The sequence below is a fragment of the Mastigoproctus giganteus genome, chromosome 9 (genome assembly GCF_048544385.1).
Source record: "Mastigoproctus giganteus isolate SK-2022 chromosome 9, ASM4854438v1, whole genome shotgun sequence".
In the NCBI taxonomy this organism is placed as follows: domain Eukaryota; kingdom Metazoa; phylum Arthropoda; class Arachnida; order Uropygi; family Thelyphonidae; genus Mastigoproctus; species Mastigoproctus giganteus.
Window position 1 is genome coordinate 129,488,047 of NC_143583.1, and position 20,620 is coordinate 129,508,666.

The 20,620-nt window shown below is 36.8% G+C and overlaps 1 protein-coding gene across 2 annotated transcripts in view; it reads left to right on the forward strand.

Moving 5' to 3' along the window:
• RnrL (Ribonucleoside diphosphate reductase large subunit) overlaps positions 1-20,620 on the forward strand; it is a 206,738-nt gene that overhangs the window by 115,465 nt on the left and 70,653 nt on the right. For both annotated transcript variants that reach the window (XM_090381486.1, XM_090381487.1), the window contains 2 exons: positions 1,723-1,869; positions 16,383-16,604. In XM_090381486.1, the coding sequence (XP_090237612.1) occupies positions 1,723-1,869; positions 16,383-16,604 (369 nt within the window). The remainder of the gene's footprint in view (positions 1-1,722; positions 1,870-16,382; positions 16,605-20,620) is intronic.

Consider the following 20,620-nt stretch of genomic DNA (forward strand, 5'->3'; position numbering starts at 1 on the left):
TCATTCAGTCATTTATTTGTCATAGCATTGCTTTACAGTTTAATGGTTGACAAACACATCCTGGGATGTTAAAACCTACCATGTTTTATTCTGGTTTTTATTTTTTAGCCTTTATCTTACCTTTTATCTTGCTTTTACCTTGTTTTAAATCAGTAGTTTTATGTGTGAATGTATATCGTTTTATTTTTATTCTTATCTAAACTGTGTATTAACTTTTACTGTCATTAAAGAAGATTCTGATGTTCAAATCAACTGTTAGCAAGTTTCTTCTGACCTCAACTTAATAAATCAGTTTACAAGGACTGTAGATTATGAAAACCATGCATGTTTGCAGTCTCCTTTAAAAAAAAAAAAAAAAAAAAACATACACACATTCAGCAAGTTCTGTTTCACAGAAAATGGCCACGTGTCTACCTTTAGCTATTACATATACACACACATTCTTCATTACTGTGTTAAGTGGTATGTGGATGGTGGGCAGAATAGTGGAAACCTACCAAAAGTCAGTTGGTATGGTGTTGGCCACCATTTATAATCAGTATGACACTGACTGACATAATGCCTAATCTGTCACCATTCATCCCCAAGAAAAACCCTTGTTAAAGGAAAAACCTATTATAAATTGAGCATATGACAAGTTTCTACCACCATTTTGGGGAAAACTGCCGTAGGCTCTGCTCAGTATTCCCACAAATGTTCTGTAGGATCTATATCAGGTAATTGGGAGGAAGCCATTCTTGTGAACTTTGAATCATGGCCCTGAGAGCCCATACTCAGCAGTGTGATCTTTTAGGAGTTGTGGTAGTGTTAGCCTAGAAGACACTGGTTTAGGACACACAGAAATGTTCACAATGGTGACATATCTTCTACCAGTGGATCTTCCATAATGAGAAGACTTGGCCTGTGGCATGCTTACTTGGCCATGCCAGGTAAGTGTCATCATTATGGAACTGCCTTGGACTGTTGAGCATACAAACACCATTCATCCACAATGATCTTTCAACAGAAAGTGCAGCTGCTTTCTGGCTCTTTTGCGGAAACAGCTTGTCCATCACCCATGTTGAATTCTGCACACACAATTTTGCTGTGGTTTGCCTGTTGCAAGTATACATTTTCAGCTGCTGTTCATTTTAGCAAAGTTTTTAGTTCATTTTCCATCTTTTGCCCATACTTCACATCATCTTAAAGGCATTTCCTTATGCCATATAATGAATTCTGCCATCTTTTCACAAATGTTCCTGCCAACAGCAGCAGTGGTAAAATCCTGTTCAAAGTCATGGTGATCTGCTTGTGCATCCTTCCTTGCTCTTCATACTGCACACTTTAGAGCCTCCTTTTATATCCACGGGCAGGAGATATCAGAGGAGTGATTTGCATGTGAGTAGTATCAGCTGGTCATGTGTGGCAGTCTCCTGCTTTTTACATATCTCAGGACACCAGATTTCCATTTTCTGTCCATCACCGATTTGTATACAGTGTTTATCAGATGGAGAAAGTAGCATTCCTTTTGTGAGTTATTCCGGCCTTTTCAGCTGACATGTAGCTCATGACCACAATTAGTACAGACAAAATATGCAATTTAAAAAAAAAATCTTTAAAAAATAAAATTATTTTTCATCATAAAAATTCATATGACAGTGTGTGAATTAACAAACAAACCTTTGCTTTATATACTTATAATTTCAGAATTATATGGATTTTTTTTTCATTTGTTCATTCTAGGTTGCAGTTTGTAACCTAGCTTCAATCGCCCTCAACAGATTTGTAAGAGATGGAGAATTTGATTTTGAAAAATTGCGACAAGTTACCAAAGTTGTTACCCTGAATTTGAACAAGATCATAGATATTAATCATTATCCTGTGCCAGAGGTATGTGACAAATAAATGTTTAATTAGTGTTCAGACGGGAGTTTATGATGTTGTTTACTTTATCCTAATGGTTCCTTATTTCTTTCTAATTCTATGTGAATTGTTATTCGTTATATCTTCTAGCATTTAAATAGGAATATTGTTTTCATACAGAATATTAAGAAATTTGTGGAACAACTAGTATATGCTCATTGAAATTTCAGTGGAAAAGTTAAATTCTAAATTTATATGTGGAATGATTAAAAAAAATACATGCAGGATAGGATCAGAAAGTTCCAAGATGGAATTCTTATTTAAATAAATATATTTTGAGATAATTATGCATTGTATAAAAAACATTATGGGAATCCTGTTGTCTCAAAACTTCATACTTCGCACATTGGACAGACAACTTTGTCTGTCCAACATGTCTAGTATGTCAACTCTGTAATCGAGGTCCGCTAATATTCGTAAAATCGGACAAATGCTTATTATGATTTTCTCTTGTAGAGAATCTGTCCTCATTTTGAATTTAAATCGATGTTTTGAATTTAAACCAAATAAAATATAATAATAAATAGAGTATATAGAATATTAAGAAATATTAAAATTTAGAAATATTTTAAATCAGGAAATCTCTTACCTGAAAATTTTTTCAGGTATAATTGCATCCATGTAAGATGTAATCAAAATAGATGGAAACAGTATTAAAAAACCTGCTTAAAGATGGGTGTACCTTGCAACAGGACAAAGGAATAAAAGCAAGCTTTGATCCCTAAATCCATGCCATCTTTTGCCAATACTTCACATAATCTTAGAGGCGTTTCCTTGTGGCATATGGCAAATAATTGAAAGTATGGTGGGAGATAATTACTCGAAGCTTGGTTAGGCATTTTTTGTTTAGAAAATGGTATAAACGAAAAGCCCTCGGCAAGTTTCGGGTAATTATCTCCCATTATACTTCCATTTATTCACCATGCATGAATTTAGGCTCAAAGCTTGCTTTTATTCCTTTGTCCTGTTGCAAAGTTCATCCATCTTTAAGTGGGTCTTTTGATACTGTTTTCACCTATTCTGATTACATCTGACCTGGATGCAATTATTCCTGAAAAAAATCTCAGGTAAGAGATTTTCTGACTTAAAATATAATATTTCTAAATTTTAATATTTCTTAATATCCTATTATACTCTATTTCAGCGTTTCCCAAACTTTTTTATTCAAGGAACACTTTTTATCTCACAATATATTTACGGAACACTTACAAAACACAGGTTTAGCGGGAGCCAAAAAACTGTTTGCTAATATTTTATTACATATGATGCACTGTGTATCAGGACAACGGAATCTTTACTTCCAACACATGTAAAGCCGAAATTCAAATAACTCGTCATACTCTCATTTTATTAGTTGGTTCCTGTTTTTTCACTTCAGATTTTTGGGGAACAAAAGGTTGTGATTGTTCATCCTCACTTTGAAGTGTAACAATATTGTGTTCATTTTCATCGACCACAGTTGCAAAACTAGAAGTACTTTCTTTTCGTTTTAAGGTTCCTTTTGTCAACCACAAATCCATGGTCCACAAAATTATAGTGATACAAAATTCAATAATAATATTTTAATAATAATATTTTGAAATGGGGCTTACAGGGGAACAGGTAACCTGTGTGTTATCAAACACTCAGCCTAAAACACTGATGGATCCAATATCTTTCTATTACAGAAGATTTAGGATAAGTCCAGTTGGCCTGCCTCCCTAAAATCCACTCATGCACAACTTCTCGATGGTAAGCCCTGTTACGTCACTTAGGTGGCAGCGAATTTGTAGAGTGGTTCTCTTCAAGACGCCTGGTCCGCGTGAAGAGGAAAAGACCAAACTCTCCAGCATATAACAGCACAACAAAACAAATGGCCCTCAGTCTCCAGAAGCTTTCACTCCCTCTCTTACGGCAGCGAGAGGATCAGAGTGGAAGCAGAGGGTGCTAAGAATCTCTGGGTACGACCAGGCGGCCATGCACGGAAACTGGACTTGGCCTGTTATAATGTAAGATCACTCATCGGTGAGGACAGGATATTAGAACTGGAAAAGGAATTAGAAAATGTGAATTGGAATATCATTGGTTTGGCTGAAACAAGAAGAAGAAATGAATCACTTATAAGTTTATCAAGTGGAAATCTGCTGTACACCAATGGAAACAGTGAAAGGAGTGAAGGTGGAGATGGGTTTCTGGTCCATAAAGATTTTAAAAACAACATTTTGGAATTCAAAACCACATCACCAAGGGTGTCAAGACTAATACTCAAGATTTCTAAGAGATACAAGCTAAAGGTTATAATGATTTATGCACCAACATCGAGCCATGATGATGAAGAGGTTGAAGAAATGTACACTGAAATTGAGAGTCTTCTAGATGAGCGGAAAACCCACTACACTATTATTATGGGGGACTTCAATGCCAAGGTTGGAAAAAGACAAAACAGCGCAGAAAGGGGAACTATAGGAAATTTTAGAATTGGTGAAAGACTTGTGGAATTTGCAGAAGCTCAAGGACTGTCAGTAATGAATACTTTTTTCAAGAAAAGGGTGAACAGAAAGTGGACATAGAAGAGTCCAAATGTATTAACAACTAATGAAATCGACTTCATCCTCACTACCAGAAGATATATTGTAAATGACGTTACCGTCCTGAATAAGGTAAATGTTGGAAGTGATCACAGAATGGTAAGATGTACACTTGATATAGATGTAGGAAAGGAAAGGAAAAAACTGACTCGAGTAAATAATACAAAGGTCTTCGAGATAACAGAAGAGGAGAAAAAGCAGTATGTACTGGAACGTAAGAACAAGTTTGAGCTTCTGCAGACTGCTCAGGACCAAGATATCGACAAGGAATATTACAACTTTCTGAAAGTGATAAAGCCCAAGAAACCTATAGGGAAACAGAAATCCAAAGAAGAAAAAATTAGTCAAGAAACACTTGTCATGATGAACCGAAGACGACAAATGAAGAGCAAGGAAAACACTGACAGGGAGAAAATTGAGTATACTGAGTTATGCAAAGCCATTAGAAAGAGACTCAGAGGACATAAGAAGATTTAACACAAGAAAAGTAGAACAAGCATTAAGAGAAAACAAAGGATTTAAATCAGCAACCATGAGCAGTAATACAGAAAGACAAATGATACTGAAACTGAAGAATAGCAATGGTGTACTTATAAACAGCAGAGAGGGCATAATTCAAATAGCAGAAGACTACTATAGAGAATTATACAAGGAGCGAGGGAATGATGCTAGCAGTGAGGAAGATGGATTGCAAAGTAGCAACACATACGACATACCCGATATTCTTCCTGATGAGGTAGAACATGCATTGAAGAAAATGAAGAATCAGAAAGCCCCGGGGGAAGATGAAGTTACTGTAGAGTTGTTAAAATTGGGAGGAAGAGACATAACACAAAAACTGGCAAGGCTCTTCACAAAGTGCATTAGAAAAGGTGTGATGCCTAAGCAGTGGAATAATGCAATCATAGTTTTGCTGCATAAGAAAGGAGATAAATCAGAAATTGGAAATTATAGACCAATTAGCTTGTTATCCCACATCTACAAGTTGTTCACAAGGGTCATTACTAACAGATTAGAAAGAATACTTGATGAGAATCATCCGAAAGAGCAAGCTGGCTTTAGGACAGGATTCTCAACTATGGATCACCTTCACGTAATATCACAGCTAATGGAGAAAGCAAATGAGTATAAAACACCATTATGCCTGGCATTTGTGGATTATGAAAAGGCATTTGACTCCATACAGCATAAGGCAATGTTTCGGGCACTGGAAAGACAAGGCATAGATACTCCATATATTATGATTTTGAAGAAAGTATATGAGAGTGCTACATCCTTTATTAGACTAGACAAAGACAGTAGGAAATTTAAAATCGAGAAAGGAGTTCGACAAGGAGACACAATATCTCCGAAGCTGTTTACTGCTGCCCTTGAGGAAGCTTTCAGAAGATTAGACTGGTCGCAGAAAGGAGTCAATGTGAACTGAGAGTACCTAAACCATTTACGATTTGCAGATGACATTGTGGTCATAAGCCACGATCCCAAAGAATTAGAGGAAAATCTTAATCAGTTATGCACAGTTAGTAAGGATTTTGGACTAAAGATGAATATGGCTAAAACAAAAGTAATGATGAACAAGTATGCCACGGAAAGGGAAATAATGATTGAAGGAGCAGTAATTGAAAAGGTGGAGTCATATACTTATCTGGGACAAGTTATTAGCTGTAATAATGATAAATGGCTGGAAGTCAAGAGAAGAATAAATTTTGGATGGATAGCATTCAGGAAATATAATCACATACTGAAGAGCAATATCCCAGTTTTTCTGAAACGTAAAATAATGAATCAATGTATACTCCCCACCATGACTTATGGAAGTGAAACTTGGGCACTCACCAAAAGAATGGAAGAGAAGCTAAGAACTACACAGTGAAGAATGGAACAAATTATATTGGGAATCAGACTGTTAGATAAGAAGAGAAACACATGGATTAGGCAGCAAACTCAAGTAAAGGGCATTCTTATCAAAACTAAAGAACTAAAATGGTCTTGGGCAGGACACATAGCTCGAAGACATGATGACAGATGGACTAAGAAAATAACAGAGTGGTACCCAAGAGGAGCTAGAAGAAATCCTGGAAGACAAAGGCGGAGATGGATAGATGAAATTCACGAGTTTGTGGGTAGTAAATGGGTGGCCAGTGCTCAAAACAGAAGAAACTGGAAAGTTGCTGAAGAGGCCTTCATCCTGCAGTGGATTGGAAATGGCTGATGATGATTTCGAAATACTGATAACACTACTCAACATGATTTTTACCTCCAGCAAATCAATGGTTGTTTCTGGTCAGGTTTTATGTATAGAATTTAAAATCAATCATAAAAATTTCCTATCATGTATCAGTTTTAAGATATAGATAGATAACTGGATTCTGTACAACGATATCATTACTGTTTGAAATGCAATTTTTAAACTTATCAACTTTTGGTTGGTTTTGTTTATTGGGCTAAAAGTTAATCAAGTAGATCATTACTGTTCTTGCAATATAGTATATTTTGATTTTGATGCAATTTTCCAGACAAGTCAGTATTTTTGTTAATTTTATTACACCATTCAACTGTTCAATATATAGTGTATGATAAACTACACTACAAGAATTCACTTTCTGTTCAAATTTACCAATTGCTTTTACTGTTTTTAGGTTAAGGCATTGTTAAAATGGAGAAGACAAAGCACAGAACTTGCATCAATCACCCAGACAACTTCTGTTATGTTTGTGGAACTCAGAGGAAGAAAATATACAATGTCACAAAAGTTGCACATCCAATGTACTTCAGCTGCAAGATCGATGACCAAGAAAAAAAAATTGGGCTCCACATATCTGTTGTGTTACTTTTACAATGAACTTAAGGCTGTGGTTATATGACATGCTGAGAGCATTACCTTTTGCCATCCCTATGGTGTGGCTCTTGCCCAAGAATCATTTCAACGACTGCTTTTTCTGCAGGACAGAAATGAAAGGTATTTCCAAAAAGAGCAAGCACTGCATGAAATATCCAAATATGCCATCAGCAATTAGGCCAGTGCCACATGGTAAAGAACTTGCCAGTACCTGTGCCACCAAAATCTTGGGTATTGGAAGTACTGATGAAGGTACAGAAGACATCATTTTACCAGATGTTGCGTACCCATATACTTCACATGATTTGGACTACGAGAAAAAGAAAAGGCCCCACACTACATCGAACAAGAAGAATTAAGCAACTTGATCAGAGACTTGGGCTTACCCAAAGAGAAGGCTGAATTACTCGAATCCAGACTACAACAGTGGAACTTACTCGCCAAAGGTACACACATTACAATTATCTATATAATATCGGTGTAAATACACCATATTATACAAACAAAAAACTATGATAGTAGTGTAAAAAGGGCATCATTTTATCTGTATCATATATTGTGCACCTCCTTCACAACGAGTAGGCATGTATTGCACTACCTCGAATAAGTAACGCTTCACTAAAAGAGAAGGCTATTGTTACTTATTCTCAGTGGGCATCTTCACAACTGGATTGTTATGTCTGCAATACCAGGGTACCTGCCCACCCACCAATGAGAGGCCAACAAGCCTTGAAACGGGGTGCCGCCATAGCCAGGTGGGAAGGAGCAGCAGTGCATAGCACATACTTCTTAATTAGACCAGGGTTCGAGCCCGTCACCACCAAATATGGAGGATGCGGAAAGGTCAGGGAATGACCACCGCATATCCCCGGAGCAATATGGCCTTAGTTGCTAATGCTCCTAAAAACCAAATAACAAACAAACAACAACCACCTTGAAACAGTATCATCTGGGTGGTGGTTCCCACTGAGAATAAGTAACAATAGCCTTCTCTTTTAGTGAAGTGTTACTTGTTCAAGGTAGTGCAATGCGTGGCAACTCATTGTGAAGGAGGTGCCCAATATGAGATAGAGATAAAACAATGCCCTTTTTACACTACTATTGTAGTTTTTTTTTTTTTTTTTTTGTTTGTTTAAGAGTTATCTGTGGTGTATTTACACTATTATATAGATAATTTATTCTCTTGAACATATGATGCCTTGCAGCATTCAGTTTGACTTAAACATTACAATATATCGTAAGTGAAATGAAGGGTTTTCAAGGTATTTTGCAATGTAAAACAACATGTGTGTTGTCTGCAAAGATATCGTTGGTCTTATGCACAGACTGAACATTAATCACAATACCTCTGAATGGCGTTTGTTCATTGATGCGTCAAAGCTAAGTTTGAAAGCAGTATTGTTTCATAATGGAAATATTTTACCATCAATTCCTCTTGTTCATACTGTTGGCCTGAAAACAACTTACGATAGTATGTCCCAGATTCTTGCTGCTATAAGTTACAATGACTATGATTTAATATTTGTGGTGATCTCAAAGTGGTTGGACTGCTTTGTTGGGTTACAAGGTGGTTTCACTAAATACTGTTGTTTCCTGTATTTGTGGGATAGCGTGCAACAGCCAAACACGAAGTCGTACAGCACTGGGACAAGCGAGATTAATATATTCCCGGCAAAAAGTATGTTGAATTGGTTGATCCCCAAAGGTTTTTCTTCCCCCTTTACATATCAAGCTTGGACTGATTAAGAATTTCACTAAGGCACTGGATAAAGAAAGCAGAGGATTAGCATATTACTGAAAATGTTTCCAAATTTATCTCATGCAAAAGAGCTGAAGGAAGGAATTTTCGTAGGTCCTCAAATAAGAAAGCTCCTAAAAGATGAAGAATTTCAAAGAAACCTGAATGAATTTGGAATTTGAATGATGTTGAGCTGGCTGCATGGAGATCTTTCAAGTCTGTGGTACACGGATTCCTCGGAATGAGAAAAGAAGAGAACTGTGAGCAACTGGTGACAAACTTGCTGAAATGTTACAAGAACATGGGGTGCAGAATGTCATTGAAAACGCATTTCCTTCATTTCCATCTGGATTTCTTCTTTCCTGAAAACTTAGCAGATGTCAGTGATAAACAAGGAGAGCGCTTCCACCAGGACGTATCTGCAATGGAAAAACTATATCAAGGTCGCTGGGACTCTGCCATGATGGGAGATTACTGTTGGTTCCTTAAACAGGAAAGCATCTGGTCTATAAATGGAAATCATTGAGTGGAAAACATGTCTATGTAACATATATTGTGTGTAATAATTACAACCATGTATGCTGATATTGTATAAAAAGAAGGAATTTAAAAAATGTGTACATCTTTTGTTGTAGACGTGACAGAAGTAAAAGATTGATATTTTCATTATCAGAACATTAATTTTGTTCAGAATAACCACCTTTCATTCCAGAGGTATGACGGAAAAAACATTTTGTTCAAATTGTATAAATCAAAAAAGATTTATTCAAGGAAGTGAGTTTAGTTATGATATCGGTTTGCTCCCCCCCCCTCCTTCAACCGTGTACTCCAGGCTAAATCTTATACGAGTGGCATATTAGATCACTATATTGTTACTTTTTCACAGTTGTCATTGCCTCTACGCATACTTCTTTATACAAAAGCCCCCAAAATAGTGTTCTGTTTTCTATTTGATTATACCAGTATATTAATAATGGGGGGGGGGGGGTGTTAAAAATGATACAAAAGTGGTGTATGCTACAAATAAGCAAAATAAATTTATTTTATTTCTTTAATTATTAATTACGATTTTTCACAGAACACTTGTAGAATAGATGTGTGGAAATTTGCCTTTAGCCAGCAGGTGGTTAATTGCTGGAACAAACTTCCATCTATCGTGGAAGTTGATAGGTTAAATAAATGTGAAGAGGAACTGGGCAAACATTTAGAGGGAATTATTTTGTAGATATTTTTTTTTTTTTTTTTTGCTGATGCTGCATAAGCTCATACATTTGCTTTCTTGCCTCACATACCACTACGACTACATCTTGAGAAACACTGCTCTATTTATTATTCTATTTTTATTTGATTTAAATTCAAAACGAGGACACAGATTCTCTACAAGAGAAAATCACAGTAAGTTACCATTTGTCTGATTTTACGAATATTAACATACCACTACGACTACATCTTGAGAAACACTGCTCTATTTATTATTCTATTTTTATTTGATTTAAATTCAAAACGAGGACACAGATTCTCTACAAGAGAAAATCACAGTAAGTTACCATTTGTCTGATTTTACGAATATTAGCAGGTCTCGATAATTATATAACTGCTGGTTACATTGAATTTTTTAAAATAATGATCTCGGCTGGTTGCACAATTTTATCACCAGTTATATAATTGATAACTGATAGGGAAAAAATGTTTCTTTGAAGTCTTTTTTTGAAATTCCATTTGTGTTTGTCATGGGTATGATGCAAATTTTCTTAATATTTTAATAGTTAAATATTGTGTGTATATCTTACAATGTGTGCTTTAATTTCTCCCTCCCTTTGTTTTTGCTATATTAAAAAAATATATATACAGTGAAACTTCCCTTTAACGGACAGCCATGGGGAACGAAAATGTGTCCGTTAGAGAGAAGTGTCCGCTAACAAGAAGTCTGAGGGAGAAAAAAAAAAAGAAAGAAAGAAAAATCGTTAAACGTTTAATGTAAAATTAAATTAAAATATATACAGATTTTGAACAATATTTTTGTAAATAATATACATACAATTGTGCTATGCATATTATGAAAAATACATACAGTAATCACTTATTTTTTTCTGCACCTTCTTCCGGCTGATAATTTTGTTTTCAACATTTGTTTGGAGTGAAGAAACCATCGAAAGTCCTTCAGTATCTTCTTCAGTGGTGAAAAAAACATTTTTAAACAATTGATTTGTATGAGCGCTTCTTCTATTTTCATCGGTGGTTTGTCGTTAATATGATCTTCGACAGAATGACCCCCTTCCATTTCTTCATCCTCATGAGGAACTTCTTGAAAAATATCGATGATAATGTCATTGATATCTAGAGCACCATCTTCTGTGGTGAGGTTTGAGTCTATATCTTTGTAGCGGAAGTATCGTACATTATCAATAGATGTTGAAGTTCTTGTTCTTCTTGGTGCTCCACATTGCTGTTCACAACTTCAATTTTTGCATTTTAGAAGCCAGTCTTTACAAAACAATTCACGACAGTTTGTTTTCTAATTGCGTTTACTGAAGAGGAAATCCATTGAATCGCATCTAGGATGCTGATTTTCTTTGCAAGGTCACTCGCACATGTTACATCGTTCGTGTTTGCAATGAGATGTCTTAAAACACGTTTTCTGTAGTGAAGTTTAAAATTTTTTATTATCCCTTGATCCAAGGGCTGACACTCTGCAGATGTGTTTGGTGGCAGAAAAATTATTTGAATGTTGGACAATTCAATGTGCAGGTGAGATGCAGCATTATCCATGAAAAGAGTAATTTTTCTGTTTTGACGAATCATGTTTTGGTTAAAGTGACTTATCCATTCGCTCATGATATCTCGTGTCATCCACGCTTTTTTATTAGACTTCCAGTCAACATCCAAAAGATTAAACTTTATGCCCTTGAAACAACTAGGATTTTGTGGGTTTCCTATAACAAGAGGTTGTTCAAAGTCTCCCAGCATATTTGTACACAATAGTATAGTCAAGCGTTCCTTAGAAATTTTTCCGCCCTGGCACTTTTCGTTTTTTAGACTCATTGTGTTTTCAGGAAGAGCTTTAAAAAACAACCCTGTTTCATCACAGTTGTAAATATCCTTAGCTTCAAAATCACGACATAAATCTTCCAATTTGACGGTCCACTCTGTTACAACCCCAGTATCAACAGATCCACCTTCACCACTTACGGTTTTCCAAGAAATTTTATGCCGAGTTTTGAACTTGTCTAGCCATCCCACAGAAGCTTTGAACTCATTTACTCTGAAGTCCAACTCTATACAATTTGAAGTCCAACAGTTTTCGGGAATGATTTTTGAACCTTTTCATTTACGTGTTGCCAAAATTGTTTGAGCAGTTCATTTTTTTTCTTTAGGATGTCGCTTACCTGCGTCTTGCCGATTTTGAATTTTACAGCGAGATTGCGAACACTTTTTTTGCCGTTCATACGCATTAATGAGTTCGACTATCTTTTAAAGTTAAATGTTTATGAGAAGACATTGTGCACTTCATACGACACTGAACAAAACTGAAAACTGAAACTGAAAAGACGAAAGGCCGACCATATTCCCCCCCCTCCCTGCACACACCGAATTCATCAGAAGTTTTACACGTGCCTTAAAATTCTTGAAAAAGGGTTTAGAACCGCGACGTAAACCTTGATAAAATTCATAGAATCGGAAATAGAAAATAAACACACGATTGAGGCACACGAGCTTGCCCGCTGTCCGTTATGGGGAGATCAAATTAAGTGCTAATCTTAACGAAACAGTGCAGATTGCCTGTCCACGTCCGTTACAGAGAATGTCCACTAGACAGAAGCTGCAAACACGTTAAAACCAATGGAGGTGAGTTGGGGAATTTTAAAATGTCCGTTGTAGAGAGATGTCCGTTAACGAGAGGTGTCCGTTAGGAGAAGTTTCACTGTATATAAAAAATTAAATATATTTAACTTACTTAGATACAATTCATATCTACTGTACATTGCTATTGAGATGGTATATTAAATCTTTTTGTTAAAAAAAAAAGTTTTAAATTTTGTTGTTTGAACAAATTTAATAAATAAATAAATTTGCAGCCATTATAGAAGGGGGAAAAAAAACCTTCCCATTTTGTCTATCCATTCCGAGAGGTGTCCGTTAGGAGAAGTTGCACTGTATATAAAAAATTAAATATATTTAACTTACTTAGATACAATTCATATCTACTGTACATTGCTATTGAGATGGTATATTAAATCTTTTTGTTAAAAAAAAAGTTTTAAATTTTGTTGTTTGAACAAATTTAATAAATCAATAAATTTACAGCCATTATAGAAGGGGAAAAAAAAAGCCTTCCCATTTTGTCTATCCATTCCCTCCAATAGTTTTCTCATTCTTTCTTGAATTTATTTAAGCTATTAACCACCTGCCTAAAGGCAAACTTCCGCCATCCATTCTGTGCCCATCTTTCCTCAATTTTAATTTGTGCCTCCTCGTGCATAGTCTGAACAAGAGGAAGAATCCCATCAGCATTGAGCTTGTTCAATTCTCATTCAAAACGTTAAACACTTCAGTCAGATCACCTCAGAGGTGCCTCGTCTCTAAATGTTGCAGTTAATAGAATGGAAGCCTTTCTTGGTAAGAGCTCCCTTTTGTTCCCCTCACCAATCTTGTCTCCCTTCTCTGTACCCATTCAGCAGCTCTGCATTCTTCCTAAAATGAAACGTCCAGATTTGTATGCAGTACTTAAGATGTGGCCCGACCATTGCCTCATACAATGCAATAATCACCTCCTTATCCTTATTACTGCTAGCAAAATTCCTCTATATCATTGACAAAACTCCCATGAACTGTACTGGCCACCTGTCTGCACTGATCAGAGAACTTAATATCTGACTGCACAATTACCCCCAAGGTCTTTTTGATTTTCCACCACTCTGAGGTTACTGCTACCAGTATGTAGTATTTTGCATTTGTCAATGTTGAACTTCAATTACCATTTCTCAGCATATCTTCCTAATTTTTCTACATCCTGTTGCAGTATCAAGCCATAATTCCTGTCATTAATCACCCTGCCAACCTTTGTATCATCTGCAAACCTAGACATTAAGCCTGATATGCCTCCATTAATATCATTGATAAATATAGAAAATGACAATGATCCCAGCACCGAATTCTGGGGGACCCAGCTAATAACATTAGTCCACGAAGAGCAGTGTCCGTTGATAACCACTCTGTCTTCTACCACTCCACCATCCCTTTATCCGTAGCAGTAACTTTCCCTTAATTCCACACTGCTCTAATTTGTACTGCAGTTATGTGCAACAGTATCAAAAACTTTCCAGAAATCCAAGTGTATGGTATTGAAATTATTTTTTTGCATCCAGTTCCTTTGTTGCCTCATTATAATATCCAATCAGATTGGTCAGACAAGACTGCCTGCTAACAATCCATGCTGCGATTATAGTATAATTGCAGCATGGATTGTTAGAGGAATTTTCCTGTCTAGATAGTCCTGTATTTCTTCTTTAACCAGTGACTCCATTATTTTCCCTGGAACAGAAGTTAAGCTAACAGGTCTGAAATTACTCGTGTCACACTTTGATCCCCCTTTGTGAATTGGAGATGCGTTCACACATCTCCAGTCCACAGCTAGCAGTGTTCCATCTCATCTAACACAGTCTCAATAGCATCAGCAAATATTCTTGCACCCTTTCTATTTAAGTATATCCCATTCTTGTAGAAACAGTCTCTCCTGTTAACAAGCACAGACCAATTTGAGAAAAATTCTACCCCATGAGCCTTGCACAATCTATCCAGGCCAAATTGATTGCCAAGGCTCTCATCATACTTTCTCCTATTGTGTCTCGGCAGAATTGCAGACACTTACAAATTCAATCCTAATTCACAACTTTTTGCCAACATTACCTGTACTTGTGAAGTAAGTCTCCCTGCAGATCATTAATTTCAGTGACTAAATTCCTTAGATTAATTGTTTAATTAATCCAGGGTTGACCAGAAACATTCAGCGTAGTTGTTCATCTTATCAGTATAAATACTAATATCTCTGTCAGTAGCATGTTTAGTATTTCATAATTTTTTGAAAATGGTAATTTATGTCAAAAATTTAGCCCTCAATTTTGCGTAAAACAGCTATTACCTTCCTGTGAATGACAAACTAGAAATATGTCTTCACTCTCATATAGAAGTAAAGGATTCATATTTAAGTGCACAGACATCATAAAAGTTAAGATTATTGGATCTTCACTTTTGTAGTTATAACTGATTTAACTACCTGTATATTGACGTATAAGTTAGTGCTGTTGCACCATTTTAATATGCAGCAACCTTCTAAAGTAGTAGAAATTGGTATCATTAAGTATACTCATATTGTGAATACCTTCACAATCAGTTGCCATGATATTGCACTACCTTGAATAAGTAACGCTTCACCAATGGAGAAGACTATTGTTACTTGTTCTCAGCATATACCACCACCCAGGCGGCACCATTTCGAAGCTAGTTGGCTTTTCATTGGTGGGTGGGCAAGTACCCTGGTGTTGCAGTGATGACAACCCAGTTGTGAAGTATAACTCCGCAATATGAGAGATGCCTGATGGTCTGATGGTATGCAACTGATTATCAGACTGAAAACCTTTTAGGGCTAAAGCCTCATGTTGTGAGCAAGTTTACTGATGTATAAGTTAGTGCTATTGCATCTGCCCGCCCACCAAGGAGAAGCCAACTAGCTTCGAAATTGTGCCGTTTGGGTCGTATCTGCTGAGAATAAGTAACAATGTTCTTCTCCATTGGTCAATATCATGGCATCTCGTGAAGGTATTCATAATATGAGATATACTTAAATGATGCCAATTATGTACTACTTTAGTAGGTTGCTACATATTAAAATGATGCAACATTGAGGCTTTAGCCCTAAAATGTTTTCTACTTGTATATATGAATATGAAACTTTTTTCTCCAACATTAGTACAAAGCTAAGTCATTGACTAAGTATATTTATCAACCTGTTGTTTGATTTCAGCAGAGATTATTAAAATTGACAAAGATTATAAGCAATCATACAACAGATTTTCTGTTTCTTAGTTTTTTTTCCAGCATTTATGCATTTTTTAACCTGTAATTTGGACATGAGTAAATTTTTATTTTATTTATTTTGTTAATTTTGTGAATTTATTTTTCAATACAATTTTTTTTAGTTCTTGGTACAGCAAACTTTTGTGCATGTATATGTGCCAGGTATTCTTATATTTACAGTGCTTTATAATGCAATAAATATCAAAAACATATACTAGGTACATAATTTCTTGTCATTTTAACCTACAAATTTGTTGCTTAGGCAGAAGTATCGAATAAAAGACACAGACCAATTGGAATTGGCGTTCAGGGACTTGCAGATACTTTCATTCTATTACGGTATCCTTTTGACAGCCCAGAAGCACAAAAGTTGAACATTCAAATATTTGAAACGTTATATTATGCTTCCCTGGAAGCCAGTTGTGAATTGGCTGAGAAACTGGGTACATATGAGACCTATGAAGGCTGTCCGGTGTCTAAAGGAGTAAGTTATGAATTTAAAAAATATTTTTGTTTAAATATAGTTAGATTGTATTTGGTAAAAACAGCATTCACTTTATTAGAATTTAGGGATTTAGAGCACTTACATTAAAGCATGAAGACTAAATGCACAAGACATAAGTTCTGGGAAGAAATTAACTATACAATATCAGTGTAATTACAACAAAATTTACCCATAAGTTTAACTACATAAGTAGTGTGTGTGGTTTTTTTTTTTTTTTTTTTTTTTTAATGAAAACCCCAAACACGAGAGGTATTAGAACCTATAGTACTCAGTACCATGCTTGGGTTGGAGGTTGAGAAGACGAAAGAAGATATTTTTTGACATTATACTTGAACTTCTGTAGACTAATTTTCAGGAAATACGTATGAGAGAAGGTTGTTCCAGAAAACAGCACTTGAATGAATAAACGAGGAAGATGAAAAGTTGGTTCTGTGAGTTTGAAGTTGGACAGTAAATGGATGTTGGCTGGTGGCAGCACGTGTTTGGACTGTTTTGAAAGAGAGTGGGAATTATAGAAGCCAATTCAGGAGAACAGTGCCTATAGAAGTATCTGTAGCAAAGGCATGCAGCAGAAACAGTATCACTCTTCTTGATTAGACCGGGGTTCGAGCCCGTCACCACCAAATACGGAGGATGCGGAAAGGTCAGGGAATGACCACCGCATATCTCGGAGCAATATGGCCTTAGTTGCTAATGCTCCTAAAAACCAAATAACAAACAAACATAACAACAAACAGAAACAGTATGTCTACAAGAAAGCGAGAGGAGAGGAGAGGCTCTGTTAGGGATGAGTCATTAATTACCTAATTGCCCTCTTCTGAATGGAATCTAGAAGCCTGAGAGGAGTTTTGGAGGCACCGCCCAGGATGTGGGACACTATTCCGTGGTAGGGTGGATTTGCAATTTGTACAGAGTGAACAGCTGTTTGGAAGAAAGGTGACGCCAAGAGCGAAAGAAAAAAAACCAAGTTTTTTAGATGTTGTTATTTGTTATTTTATTATTTGGTTTTTACGAGCATTAGCAACTAAGGCCACATTGCTCCGGGAATATGCGGTGATCATTCCCTGACCTTTCAGTATTTGGTGGTGACGGGCTCGAACCCCAGTCTAATCAAGAAGCGTGTGCTATGCACTGCTGCCCCTTCCCACCTGGTTGCGGGGGTGCCACTTTTTTTTTTTTTTTTTTTAAGATGCAGAGGAAGCAATATTTGTAATGTGCCTGTGCCAAGAGAGATTAAAAGACAGGGTAATCCCCAAAACAGATAAATCATCTTGCCTAGAAATCAGAGTGTCAGCAAAGATAAGCATAGGAGCAAAAGAATCCTTTATGCAAAATATAAAACAGGACTGAGTTTTAGAGGAATTGAAATCAACTAAGTTGTCATTGCCTCACTGGAGAATTACCTGGAGATCGGCATTTAAGGAATTGGTAGCGGATATTCGAGAAGTTGAAGCTGATTGAGCAGGGCAAGGTTTCTGAAAGTGGAATGCAATGTGCTATCATTGGCAAAACTATGGATAGGATTTCCAGTCAATGGAAGAAGGTCATTAATACCAAGAGGAAAAGAGTGGAGGAAAGAACTGAACCTTGGGGGACACCAACATTAGTGGAGAAATTAGAAGTTAGAGAGCCATCTACCCTCACCCTCAGTGAGCGATCAGAAAGAAAACTGGATAACCAATTACAAAAAACAGTTGGCAAACCATAAGATGGAAGCTTGTTTAGAAGACCTTTATGCCAAACACGATTGAATGCCTTTGAGATGTCAAGAGCAACTGCTTGTGTTTCACTGAACTTTTCCATTGAATTTGTCCGTAAATGGGTAACATAAGCCAGAATATCACCAGTGGATCGACACTGATGGAATCCATACTGGCTATTGTTGATCAGATGGAAGGTTTTTAGGTAGTTTAAGAGTTGGCGGTTAATTGATTTCTCCATTACTTTAGAAAGAGTAGAAGTAATTGCAATGGGATGATAATTGGATGGGAGGGATTTGTCACCCTTATTAGGAACTGGCTTGATATGAGCAAATTTCCAAGCAGAAGGAAAAACACCTTTGGAATAAGAAAGTGAAATAAGGCAGCAAAGAACAGGAGTAAGTTCAGGAGCACTGGTTTTGAGAACAAGTGGAAAAATGCCATCAGGACCTGGAGCTTTCTTAGCATCAAGATTCGTCAAAATCCTTTTGACAGAAAACCACAGGAGGCATCGATTGGAGCATGTTGGGAGTGGTGGGAGGTGTTTAACCAAATCATTAATACATGAGTTGGAAGAAAAATGGGATGCTAGCAGGGCAGCTTTATCCTTGGCTGAAGTGACAACAGAACCATCTGGTTTTGACAGAGGTGGGATCAGAGATGGACAAAAGTTGCAGCCAATAGTTTTGGCAAGAGACCAGAATGCTCGGCTACCATTAGGGAAAGAAGCAAGTTTTCTACTCTTAGCCTGTTCAAAATCTAGTTTGGACTGATTAATAACTGCTTTACAATTGTTGCGAGCTTTGGCGTAGGCAGAAAATGAAACTGGAGAATTGGAGACAAGCCAAGTACGATATGCAACATTCTTCTCTTGAACAGCCTTAGCACATTTATTGGAAAACCAAGGTTTGGATAAAGGACGAGATTTTAAAGTGGAGTGTTAGATAAAGGATTCCATTCCTGCAAGAATAATTTCACTGACACGATCTGAGCAAACGTTGACATCAGAAGTTTTGAAACAGTAATCCGACCAAGGTAGAGAAATCTCACAGGTCATCCCATTTTGCATTCTTGTAATGCCAAACAATACGATGTTGGGAATAGCCATGAGATAAAGGCTCCATTGGAGAAGAGACAATCACCAAGTTGTGATCTGAAGTGCTGAAAGGCCCGCTTGCTTCGACCGTGTACTTAGATTGTTTGTGAGAAAAAGATCAAGTGTGTTGGCTGTATGGTTAGGATTGTCTGGTATTCTAGGAGGTAAATGTACAATCTGTACGAGGTCATTATTAATTACAAAAGCCTCAGCATCTCGACCAGCTGGGTCGGTGTGGCTAGAAAATGGGAGCCAGCTGGAGTTGTGAACGTTAAAATCATCAAGGAAAATTTCCTCACTGTTAGGAAAGTTGGACTGGAGAAAGTCAAGTTGCAAAGAGAGGAAGTCAGAAAGCTCCAAGTGATAAGTGGAGTTGGGAGAATGGTAGAGACAACAGATGAATTTGCCAGAATGAGGTAGAGGGATTTTAAGCTAGAGAAGATCAAAAAGAGGAAATTCCAAATTACCAAGTCCCTGACAGGGAATATCAGAATGGATATATGCACAAGTACCACCTTTGAGGCGAAAGGAATCATACAGCGAATAATTTGGGCAACTGAGATGAGCCGTAGTTGAATCAACTGATAACTGAGATTCTGTCAGAAAAAGTACATGAAGTTTGGCAGACTGCAAGTGGAAATGGCCATCGTTGAGATTAGAACTGAATGAACTGTGAAGTGTTTGGGAGGTTTAGATCTTTTAGCAGTAAACGTACTCTATTAGTTTGACAATTCATGGTGTATTCAATATTAAGAAAATCATGGGTGGAACATGCTGTGTGAAGTAATGAAATTTTTGGAAAAGGCCGTACACATGGTAAGAATATACCCAAATCCTTGACATAATGTGTACTTGGCAATGCTCCCAACATACACACTATTTGGACTCTCTCCAGTCACTGTCTGGCAGAGTAGAGGTAGCAAGATTATACCCTAGCTAATCCGGAAGCCTCCTAGAGAGTTACCAATGGGTTCAGTCTAGTGTGCTAACCCTTGGCTGGCCTGCGAATACCGTTTTAGAGCTGTACCCTCGAAATCTAAGGAAGAATGGATCTCGCCATGATATCCATCATAACCTAAAAAGTCATCAGTCATACTGCATGATGAAAGAGATGGAGATGTTGACCGGAAATTACCGGTCAACCTACTAGTGTAATGGCATCATTTGATTTTTATCTCATATTGTGGCTACCTTCACAA